The 12,500-nt window shown below is 38.4% G+C and overlaps 1 protein-coding gene across 2 annotated transcripts in view; it reads left to right on the top strand.

The window, feature by feature from the left end:
- Nfxl1 (nuclear transcription factor, X-box binding like 1) overlaps window positions 1-12,500 on the top strand; it is a 41,793-nt gene that overhangs the window by 17,237 nt on the left and 12,056 nt on the right. For both annotated transcript variants that reach the window (XM_036201107.1, XM_036201106.1), the window contains exons 12-15: window positions 2,748-2,838; window positions 7,903-8,023; window positions 8,234-8,393; window positions 9,135-9,226. In XM_036201107.1, the coding sequence (XP_036057000.1) occupies window positions 2,748-2,838; window positions 7,903-8,023; window positions 8,234-8,393; window positions 9,135-9,226 (464 nt within the window). The remainder of the gene's footprint in view (window positions 1-2,747; window positions 2,839-7,902; window positions 8,024-8,233; window positions 8,394-9,134; window positions 9,227-12,500) is intronic.

Below are 12,500 nucleotides of genomic sequence, written 5' to 3' on the forward strand. Positions count from 1 at the left end.
ATTTGGGCATGTGATAAACACTGTTTTCATCTGTTTCTCAAGTATTTGGGCATATTCTTTGTTTTCTATATCAAATAATAGTAAATAGTAAATATTCTAGGGAAACATTTTTTTTTTTCCCCCCAAGACAGGGTTTCTCTGTATAGCTTTGGAGCCTGTCCTGGAACTCACTTTGTAGACCGGGCTGACCTCAAAATCACAGAGTGCTGGGATTAAAGGCGTGTACCACCACTGCCCGGTTGAAACAGTTGTTTTTATTAGTGGGAAATCATGCCAGTTTTTGAATGTGGTGGCACAGATGGGTCCATCACTTAGGAGTGTGAGACAGAAGGATCTTGAGTTTGAGGACACCCTGGACTAATATATATAGCATGACTTTGTCCACAGAACAAAACACCAAAGACTATGTAGTCTCCTTGTCTCACACACTAATTCTCAGCTTGGTTTTTGGGCTTTTTCCTTTTCCTGATTGAAGAAGTCTTTAGCTGTGTTAGAGTGCTGGTATTTTGGTGGTTGACGCCTAGCAAAGGTTAGGTGGTGTCTTAGGGTTTCTATTGCTGTGAAGAGACACCATGACCATAGTTTTTGCTGTAGAACTCCAGTGTTACAGTTTCCCCCCGAACTTTAGAATGTTGTCTCTTAGCTTGCCTTTCCTAACAAGAGCATGTGACTTACTTTTCTCTTAGCATTGACGCTCTCTTGCATTCTCATGGCTATTCTCTTGCTTGCTGGTGGTTTTCAAGGGTTTTCTTTATATTGTCAGTTTTTAGTGATTGTTTTCTGATGCTCCTTGCCATAGGGTTTTTCATGTTTCCTTAGTGTAGTTTTCATTGAACAAGCTTCTGGGTTGAAAGTTTATTGTTCTCATCATATTTATAGAAGTTTACATTTTTTTTTTCTGTTGTCCCATTTTCCTCAGAGTTCTACATGACATGTATGCTCCTTGAAGTCCCTCAGCTCAGAATGCTCTGGGTTTAGTTTTTCGTGGTTTTTGATAGTGTACTGGACAGCTCATACAGTTTTGTCCTCAGCTTCACTGGTTGCTTCTGCGTTTTCTAATCTTTCTCTCATCCTGTGTGTTTTTGTTTTAGGTATGTATTTCATCTTTAGGAGTCCATGGGACTTTGGTGTAGCTTGTGTATTCCTGCTTTACATGCTCGCTCTTTATTATTTGTGGGTGCCTTTAATGACTTTGTCTTCTGGTTGTATCAGTTCTAGTTTCTGGGTCTTTTGCTTGTTTTTTCTCTTATTCTTTTTTTAATTATATTTTCTTCTTGTCTTGTTAAGGAAAATTTCTATTGGCTTTTTTAGATATTGTAGACATTTTTACATGCTTTTTTCCCTTTAGGTATTTTTCTGTCTTGCTCTCTCTCCTTTTTCCCCCCTTTAAATACTTTTAAAGGTTTTCTCTGGAACATATAGGTTACTTAGAAATCCTTGGTTCTTTATAGGCCTCGTGCTGTTAGGTATGGCCATAATACCCCTTTGTGTGGGGCTGCTGTGGTCTCTATAGTAATGTAATAACTTCTACTATTCTGCTTGATGTCTGTGTGTCAGAAACTTCTTCCACACTGACTAGGAGCACAGGCTATTCCTGGCCCTTTGACCTCCAGAAATTGTTCTGTTTTCCGTCTTCAATGCTTTTTCAGGTTTTGAAGTTACTTCTCGTGTTCAGGCAAAGACTCATAGGGGTCTGTTTTGGAGTTTTCCAGAGATGTCTTGATGCTGTTACTTTCTCACTATAAGTTGAGTTGTATTGGTCTCATGAGCTATGAACTCCAGATTCTGCTTGTGATTGGCCTTCTTGTCATACAGCCTAGAGGTCTCCAGGTCTAGACTAATGTCACTGTGGGGCTCACCTTTTGTGCCTTCCTTCTCAGGATTGTTGTCTTGGGCTGCTCAATTAACCTCTAAAGTCTATAACTTCCAGTCTATCGTTAGGTTTTCTAGATGTTTGGACACAGAGGGTAATTCTGGTCACTATTACTTTATCATGCATAGAAATGCCAGTTAGCTTATTCAAGTCCTGGACCATATAACCCTTTCACTATGGCTACTAAGTAATAGACACATTGTTACTCAGAAATATTTGTTTGATTGAATGAGAAGTTTTGACTAATTCATTGCTTTTCATTGATATGTATTTTTGAGTACCGAAACTTATTCTTAAGGTTACAGCCCTAAGTTTCTAGAAGACTGTCTGTCATAGCCTGTGTTTCCTTTTACAAACCTGGGTAGGAGAAAAGTCATAGAAAGAGTTAAATTGGCAGTATAGATTCTGTGTAGTTGCCTGAAACTCATGAGTGAAAACTTGAGATAACTGATATTTGTATTTCCCAGAGATTAGAAATGAAGGAAGCGACAGGTTAGGGAGTGTACCTTTGTAGTTTCCTTAGTTCTGATCCATCCTATGATTTGAAAAGAACTGACAGCCTAACATTCAGCCAATTTTATTTTAATTTAAAGTTAGACTGGATTTGATCAACTTATAGAAAAGTTAGTAAAATTTTGCGATCATAGAATAATCATAAAATATCAGAATAATTAAGAGGTAGGGAAATTTAGCTTGGTTTTAAGTTCTCAGTATAGAGTACTATTACTTACTAGAATAATGTTGATACTTTTGAATAATTTTATCCTTAGAGTGAAAAGAAACTTTTTGCTTTCTAAAAATTCTGTAAATGACTAGGACTTATGTTCTATGTGTGGGGTTTCATGTTGCTCTTTATATATTGTTTTCTCTCTAGTGTTGCCCTGGAAACTGTCTGCCTTGTGATCAAAATTGTGGACGGACTCTAGGATGTAGAAACCACAAGTGTCCATCCGTTTGTCACAGAGGTAAAATGTCACAGAAGATGTTTCCTTAGTTCTTTAGGGTCAGTAGAGAGCTTTCAGCTCATTCTCTTATTTCCTAACACTCACTCTGGAGAAGGTAGGACAGTCACTATAGTCCCAGTTTTGAACAAGATGGTTAAAATTAAGTACCTTAGGGAAATGCCCAGGGAACGGTGTGTCAAAATTCAATCCCAAGTCTGATGATAAGTCGTATCCATTTTGTAACACTGTGATGGTTTTTCTTAACCTTCTCCATGGAGACTTTTTTTTTTTTAAGGTATTCATAGATTTGGTTGTAGTATGAATTGTATATACTCTCATGAATTTAGATGTAGTAAGGGTTATCTTGTGCCCGTGGTTGTGGGAGATTTTAGTCTCAGGATTCCTTATACTTTTTGAGACCCTAAAAGTTTTTGTTAATATGTGAATTTTACTCATTTACACTTGTTGTATATGACAATAAAATAAAATAATCATTTTAAGTGGTTTATTTAAAGTTATTTTATGTAAAATACACCCTTTATACTTTGATACAAATAGCATGGCTTTTATTTTTGGTAAGGAATTAGGTTTTCTTCAGAAATGCTAATGAGGACGTTATTGTTTTATATTATTGTAAATATCTTTAATGTCTAGCTTGTTAGTTAAAATTTAGCAGATTCACAAATCTGCTTCTGTAGTCAATTTTAATATTACTTCTATTTTAATATTACTTGTCACTATCTTCTAGAAAATTCTAAACCTGTGAGTCTTTATAGACTCTCCAAATGAGTCTCGGGGCACCCCAGGGTTTCTGGATCACCCTCTGAAAATTATGTCCTAGTTATGGTGACCGTCTTGTCTATCAAGTGTTAAGTGCTGGTATGACATTAGTTGACAAAGTTGACGAAGTCCACGCTCTTAGGAGGCTAACTTTTCAACTCCCCCCCCCCCCAGTAGAAGAGGGATAATTAATGTAGATGTAGGTAATGGCAATCATCAGAAGAAAATGTGAGTGAGGCTAAAATTGTGAAAGTAGACATGCTGTGTACTGTTACTATTTTAGAAATTGTGAAGGAGGGGCTCTGAAAAGGTGACATTGGGGGTAAGCATGCACACCACCAGGAAATGAGAACAGTGCTCTAGGTAAAAATGCAGTGATTGAAAAGTACACACTGTTCAGAGGGACATAATGGGAGGACATGAGGCCAGAGAGATGGTGAGTTAAAGAATTGCTGGGGATGAGGTGGGGCTAGAGAGAGGCTCAACAGTTGTGCACCAGCTGCTCTTCCAGAGCCCTGGGTTTGATTCTCAGCACCCACTTGGTGGCTCACACCATTTAACTGTGCTCTCTGGGGGACCTGAAACCCTCTTCTGGCGTCCATAGGCAACAGGCGTGAACGTGGTGCATAGAAATACATACAGCAAAGCATTCACCCCCATAAATAAATACGAAGAATTTCTGGGGAAAGAGAATGTGGATAGGGCCATGTTGGTTTTTGCTCAAGTGACGGCTTTCTGTGAGCAGCCTGACCACTGTGATGATAAAGCAGGGAGTCAGTAGTGTGCAGTTTTCTTTCCAGGAGGATAGCTAGGCTACTGGGTTTTCACATGTGAGTTTTGCCATGGCACCTATAAATCAGTCTGTATTGAATGCCCACCTCATACCATCTGACAGAGAAAACAGCAGGTTATAGATGATTCTAACTCATGAGTATGTTCGTAAAAAAAAAAAAAAATTAAAATTGTAAGTGTCTTGTCATCCCATTCTATACTTTTAGCTATCTAAATCACAATGAGTTGGGTTTATTCTAACATTAGTAATCTAGTAAGATTATTTATCCAGAACGGTTTGTATAAACGGAAAGGAGCATCTTTCATCTAATAAGGGCGTTTGTAGAAAGGCCGTGCAAGCTCGCTCTGAGTGGAGAAGCCTTGGATGTATTTCTCCTGTCATCTGATCCATAAATGTTTCCTTAGTCATATGTAAAAAATGGAATCTTAACCTAAATATACTTCTTCTTATTCCCAACATATTTGATGCTGAAATTCTTAGAACAGTGACTCACCAATAAGAGTGGCAAATGGCCATTGATTGATAGTCTTGAGATCTGTCATTGCGCTGCTCATTTCCATTTTTCTAATGGCTTAGGATTCATGTGAAGAAATTAGGTAGCTGTTTGGTTTCCCAGTCTGGATTTTGCAGATTGCCTCTTTGGTATATTTGAGTATGTTTCTTTATCCTCTGCATTTTCCAATAAGTTATTTGGTTAGAGATTTGATCAGCTTCATGATTTTTTTTTTTTTTTTTTTTTTTTTTTTTTTTTTTTTTTTGGTGACTTTCATTGTTGTGAAAGTGCTTACTAGCTCCCAAAGAATCTTGCGGGCACATAAAATGATTATTTAGAAGATGTTTGTATCACTCTGGACATGGGTTTAACTCAGTTTCATATGTGGAATCATTATTTCACACTGTTTTCATCAGTCCAGTTGTCTTCATAGTTAGAACTACACTGAAACTCGTAGGGAGAGAGCAACTCTTCACTGCACATTGGCAGGGTGAATAGATGAAAATCTGACATAGTTCATTGAAATTCACGGTTGAATATGTGTGCTTCTGTCGTTATTGGAAGCCTGCCCATTTGGCTGGCCACTATTCTTTGCATGTGTGCTGCTTTTTAATTTTGAAATGATTATTGTATTGCTAAGACTTAGTTTAGCCTCCATACCAGTCTCTGTAACAAATTCTTTTGACCAGGGTAAAGATTGTTTAGGTAAATTATTTCGTATTATTTTCAAGGTTAATTTTTTAAAAAGCGTTGCTATAATTTTGTCATGACAAAAAGTTCTTTGATACATTCCTCTCTGGAGTTGTTGAGTATGGATTAGAAACTATTGTTGAGTACAGATGTTGATATGATATGCTAAATGAGAGTGACTTAAATGTCTCGGCTAATTTGGAAAGTATACCATTCCTTTGGGAAGATCATAATGAAACCTGGTCATGTAGATGAGGATAACTTAGATGGCTTTATTGTCAAGATTGAAATTTCACTGGATTATACTTAACGAAACACTGAAGGATAAAGTTTTCCCTGTGATGTGCTTTCCCATTTATTTTTCTCATTTGAATCAAATTGTTAATGCATTGTGTTTCTAGAGTAATTCTTTTTTAACTTCTAGAGTCATCACAACAGGCTGTTTTCTATTAATTAACTTTTTTAACTAGGTTAACCGCTTGGTAGTATTTCATTTGATCCCAATTTCTAGGAACCAATTTCTTTAATGGTGTTACTCATTAGTTGAGGACTTTTCCCTTCCCTATCACTTCATTTCTGATGGAGTTCTTATTGGAAAACTGAAGTAGGAAGAAAGTCCATTAGATGATATCAGAGACACCTAGGGAAGAACTCCATAGGCTGTGGAAAGGTTTCCTTCAGGTTGGGTATGGTGTTGTACACAGCTGTACTCCTGCACCAGTGGGACTCAGGCAGCCAATGAGACTATCCCATGCCCTGCCAAAGGAAAGCTTGCTTTTGTTTATTTTTACATATTTTTTTTTGACAACTGAACAAGAGAAAATAAAAAGGAAAACCTAGTAACTTGTTTTGGGGAAATGTTTAAACAGAAACACATTGGAACCATATCCTAAGATGAACGTTTAGAATTTTGTGTTTTACAAAGCACAAATAATAGAAAATTGACTGTACTCACTTGTGGATCTCCTCTTCTCTCATGGTCCTTTGGCCACTGGGCCACTGGGCCATGGGGCCAAAAGGGAACAGAAGTAGCAAGCAGGTCCTTGTCCAGTCTGTGAGTATGATGGAGATGGCCTCCCCTCTGGGAGACAGCGTCACTGAGTCTGCTCAGCTTTATTTCAGAGTACAGGGAATATATAAGATTAGGGATGGTAGCTGGGGCATCACCTAATTTGCATTAAACGGCACACTCCTATCATAAAGTTCCTAGTACAGGTCTCAGTTCTTATCATCTGTGGAAGCACAGTCCTATAGTAATGCTCCCAGCACAATGTCTAATTACCAAATGGGCAGCAGGGAGAAAGCTTCTTCAGGGGACTGCATCCAGGGTCACACTAGAGAGAAGTCAGACATCGGGCCTGGAGACAGTTTCCAAATGAAGTCAGGTAAAGTACAGGGCACCTTCTGCCAGGGGAGGGAGTTGTTCATGTTGCTGAGCTCAGAGAGAGCTGCCACACCATGGTAGACTGTAACCTCCAACAAACAGGGCCTCCTAGCACTCATTCATTAATAGCCAATCACAGGTCATGAGAGAAAAGTTGCCCTTTTGGGGGGAATTTATCAAAATATAGTATTTTTTGGATACATGTATGTAAGAAAATAGGCCAAAAGATTATTGTTAGTGTTAGATTCTGCAAGGACTTAACTACTTGTTTGCTTATTATAGTTTTGAATAAGTAACATCTTAAATCTGTTGTTTAGAACACAATGTTTAGAAACAAGGATGTTTCTAAAAGTTTACTGAGATACTGGTATATATAAGGAAAAGTATAAAAATCATAAATGTAGGGGCTGGAGAGATGGCTTGGTGGGATAAGAGCACTAGCTACTCTTATGGGTTACCTGAGTTCATTTTCCAGCACCCACATGGCAGCTTACAGCACCCATAGGCCTAGTTCCAAGAGAGCAGAGATCTTCTGACCTGGATGGGCACCAGGCCTGTGCACACTTACATGCTAGCAAAGCATTAATACATATAAAATAAAAAAACCTTAGTGTTACGAAGCTTGTGAATGTGATCATGTACTGAATCCAGATCATTAAACAGACCTCTCTCTACCAGTGTCTCAAAGCTTGTATCCTGATTTGGACAGTAAAAATCAGTTTTTCTTGTTTCCTCTGTAGATGTGGAATCAAACACTGAAGCGCATAGCCTTTGTGTATAGCTTATTTTGCTTAACGTGCTAAGAATCGTTCCTATTACTGCTGCTTTCTAATGGCAGCCTGTCCTGTTGTACATTGAACAATACCCTATGTTTATTGGTTAACTGTTGATGGGCATTTGGTAAGTCAGTCAATGTCTTTTAAAAGTATTGATTTTTTTCCTCAGGCAGTTGCTATCCATGCCCAGAAACTGTAGAGGTCAAGTGCAGCTGTGGTAACGCCAAGGTGACAGTACCCTGTGGCCGAGAGCGGACCACAAAGCCCCCCAAGTGCAAAGAGCTGTGCAGGTTGGTGTGAAGCTTCCACAGCCTGACGTCTGTGTCTTAATGTTTAAAGTCATACTGATTTTTGATAGTGCTCTAGCTCCATTCTTGTTAATGTTTTCAAGCAATGTTCATAGTATAGTCCTCTTCTATGATTTCGGAAGGTATAAAAATAGTTACACATTAGATGTCTTGTTCATCTGTCAAAAGTAACTTAAAAACTTTCTTATTTAGTCGACCACCGACTTGTCATCATCCAAGTCAACAAAAACACCGCTGTCACTTTGGCCCGTGTCCACCGTGTCATCAACCTTGCCGAAGAGTTTTGGAGAGGTGTGGACATTCGTGTCCTGCTTCTTGTCATGACCAGGCGTTGGTGAAGCAGATTGGCAGGGTAAGGACCGTGCTCAAGAGGGCCTGCGTGGCTGTCGGTGGGCTGTCTCCAGTGGTTGCTTAGCAGGCAAAGACAAAGGTGTCTTTAGGGCACTGGGCGCTCTTCTTGGACCTGGGGGTGGTGGGGTGAGGAAAACAAGACTTGGTCTTTTGTCTTAAGAAAGTTGCAAAAGCTGGTGTGTTGCTCAGTGGTGGGGACTTCCCCAGTATCTCCATGGCCCTGGGTTCATTCCCCAGTACTGGAAGGAAGATGGAGGGTGGTGACTAGTAAATATTTGTAAATATAGTGTGATACTTACGATAGTTAGATTAATTTGCCAGTTTTCCTTCAAATATGGCTAGAGGTATAGATACTTCTTAATTTACATCATCATTTATTCAGTATTTATTGGGCCCTGGCTAGCTGATGAGCAGGATATGGGAGATTGCGTTCAGTTGGTGGATACTGGAGTTTGTTTCTCATTTTGCTTTTGGCTTACAAGAGGTTAAGGAGGCTATGCTGCCTTAGTTCTAGCCTTTAAACTGACATCTGCCTCAGTTTTTAATATTGAATGTGTGTGGAGAGGAATAATCTTTACAATGCAGATGGAATCAAATGTTTCAGTAAGCACATTTTGTGGAGGAGTTGGATGTAGTTCAGCCTGTGTGAGTAAAAGATCCATAAGAATACTTCCCTAGTTTCTTAGGAAGGCTGCATGGGATAGTCCTTCTGACTTTATAATGTTTTGCATTTTACTTTTAGCATCAGCCTGTCGGCCCGTGGGAACAGTCGGCCGAACCAGCATTTATTCTTACTGCATTACCTTGTCCTCCGTGTCAAGTTCCTATTCCTGTGTAAGAACCGGAGTTTTAACCTTACTTTAAATGTTTTTGGCATAGTATGAACTTCACCTTCTTCACTTTTTAAGTTTAATATTTCAGGCCCGACCTGCAAACTAGTCTCTGTGTTGTAGTTCATTCTTTTTACATATGTTTGCTGTGATGATAAACTTCCTGTTCCTGTCTCCGTTAGTTAGAGTGCACTGTCCTAGCTTTCTATAGCAACGGGTACCAGCAGTTAGGAAGACACCGCCAAGAGGCTTGGTATTTGTTACTTTTCCTGTGATCCCATGCTAAAGGCAGTATTTCTGAGGACAGCTACGTTTAGGTGGAAACTTGGAGAGTGTGTGAAGGAAAGCTTCCTAGATGGACAGGGAATGATGGAGATTGAGTTTTCAGGAGTTGAACCTGGAAGAATGGAGACTCCATTAATGTTTCATATTTTCAGCAGGGGCGTAGATTAGAGAAGAAAAGGAAACAGTCCTGAGGAGCAGCATAACATTAGAAAGGGGGCTGTTATCAACAACTAACGTTCCAGATCAGCAATTGGTGTTGATCTCTCAAAGACAGAATTCTGCTTTTCTTCATTTCTAAAAGTCTCATTTTTCTTCGGGAACTTCCCTGCTTCTGTGTCCTGGCACATAATCCCTTTGACTTGGTACTGGGTCCCCTTTATTAGTGTGTAGTTTTTGAACAGGTTGGAGAGGTGCTTCAGTGATTAAGAGCAGTTCTGCTCTTCCAGAGTTCCCCCATGGCTACTTAACCCTAACTATCTCTAACTCCACTTTTAAGGGAATCTAATGCCTCCTTTGGCCTCTATGGGTACCAGGAACACACATGGCGCACATGTATATCTGTGCAAAACACCCATATATATAATAATTAATAGATATTTTTTAAATAAAGACTTGTTTTTTAAAATCTTAAATATGGTAAACATGCCTGTAATCCCAGCATTAGAGGCCGAGGTAGGAAGATTATCACAAGTTTTAAGGCCAGCCTGGGCTATCTAGTGAGTGGAGTTCCAGGATAGCTTGGGTAAGAGGGTGACAAAGTGAAGTCCTGTTTTTAAAAAAAGAAAACGGAAAAACAAAACAAAACAAAAAACCAAAAAAAAAAAAAAAAAACAAAAAAAAAAAAACCCCCAAAATCCCCAATAATTTTACAGTGTTAGTATTGAATATAGCTTGTATTCTTAACATTTTTTCTTATTTTCTTTCTGGTTTTATAATCATGGACATATTAGATTCACTAAAAAAGTTGGGAAATACTTCTCTTTAAGGATTAGTGTGAATTCTTCAAATGTTTGTTAAAACTGAAGCTTCTCGCCCAGGGCTTTTCTGGGGTTGATTTTGTGTGTTCCCGAACATCACACACAGTAGCTGGGAGTCATGCAGTGTGATACTGACCTTGGGTACTGGCCTTATGCATCTCTTAGTTTATGCATTTAGCTTCCACTTCATTTATTTTCATGGTTTCATACCACACTTATCCCTGAATAACATTAGTACACTGCCTGTACAGCCTCTCTTGACCTGTTTTTATTTTAATATTCTATTTTATTAATTCTTTGAGAATTTTATGTGCTTTATTTTGATGGCATTCTCCCCCATCCCTTCCCGAGCTCTTACCAGATCCATCCCCACCTTCCCACCCATTCTCAACTTGTGTTTTTTTTCTTTACTAGCCCACTGAGTCCAATTTATGTTGACCACATACTCATGGGTGATCCCATCTATTTACCTGGTGAAGGGCATTTTGGTTGTTTTTAATAAATTATAAAAGTACTAGAGATGTTTATATGCAAATATTTATGTATGTATAACTTTTTACCTCATTTGGATAAAACCTTAGGAGTGTAACTGCTGGATCGTATGGTGAGTTTATGTTTAGCTATTTAAAAAGTTGTAAAATTGGCTACCAAAGTGGCGTACCAGTTTTCCTTCTCATCAGCATTAGTGATGGTCTTCCTGCTCTGCATCCCGTTGGCATAGGGCACTGTTGGCATGTTAGCCATTTTGTTAGGTGCATGGAGGTATTGCCTGTTAGATTACAGCTTCCTAATGACCTGATGCCAAGCGACTTTTCACAAGTCTGTTTGGCATCTGTCAGTCTTTTGATAAGATTTATTCTTTGTTCATGTCCTTGGCCCATTTTCTAGTTGGGTGTTTTGCTTTTTTTCTGTTTCTGTTTCTTTTTTAAGAGTTCTTTGTATTGATTACCAGATATGTTTTCTAAGTGTAGTTTATTATCTGTGTCTTGCTCTCTCCTGTAAAGTGTTCTTTGCTGACCAGACATTGTTAGTTTAGTAAATTAGAACTCATCCATTGCCTTTTATGGACCATGCTTTTGTGTCTAAAAAGTAATCATGAAACCCAAGCTTATTTGGGTCTTATCCTGTTTTTTGTATTTAGGTCTGTGATCCATTTTGAGTTAATTGTGAAAGGTATAATGTCTGTCCTTTTAAAAGTGCATATAAATTTGTTCCAACACTACCATTTGTTGAAAAGAAATTCCTCCTGTAATTTGCCTTTTCTTTTGTCGTGTATCAGCCAGTTTATGTATATGGGCCTCATTCTGGGCTCTTTGTTCTAGTTCATTAATTTATCTTTCTTTTCTCTAAGTACTGCATAGTCTGAAAAATACAGCCTTGTAGTAAGTCTTGAGTCAGTGGATGTTAATCTGTCAGCAGTTTTTGGTTGGCTATTTCATGTCTGTTTTTGTTTGTTTGTTTGTTTGTTTTCATATAGACTTTAGGTCAGTTATTTGGATTTGGTTTTGGTTTTTGAGCCAGGGTACCATGCAGCCCAGGTAGCTTTGACCTTGACCTTGCTTTGTTGGAACTCACTACAGAGTTCAGACTGACTGTGGCCTTTCCTTGTACACTATTGAGTTCAGTGGTGGACCACCATGCTTGGCTTTGGGTGAGATCTTGGAATTATGTTGAATATTGATGAAACTGAGAAGTATATGCCTTCCTGTTTTTAAACATGGTGTCTTTATTTAAACCCTTAAGTTTTCTCCTCAGCGCATTGTAGTTTTGTTTTATCATGTTATTCACCTAGACAGTTAAATTGATTTTATTTTTGTGTGTGCCAGTGTAAATAAGTTTGGTGTCCCAGTTACTCACTGCTAGCCTTTTGCAAAGAATTGGCTAGTGTCTGTCAACTTTATATTCTGTTGCTACTGTAATTGCTTATTTTCAAGTGTTTAGTTATTTTTTATTTAGTTAGCATATTTGTATTAGACACTCTTCTTAAAGAATCTGTAATGTTTTCATATTATTGTT

Source organism: Onychomys torridus, chromosome 10 (genome assembly GCF_903995425.1).
Source record: "Onychomys torridus chromosome 10, mOncTor1.1, whole genome shotgun sequence".
NCBI lineage: Eukaryota > Metazoa > Chordata > Mammalia > Rodentia > Cricetidae > Onychomys > Onychomys torridus.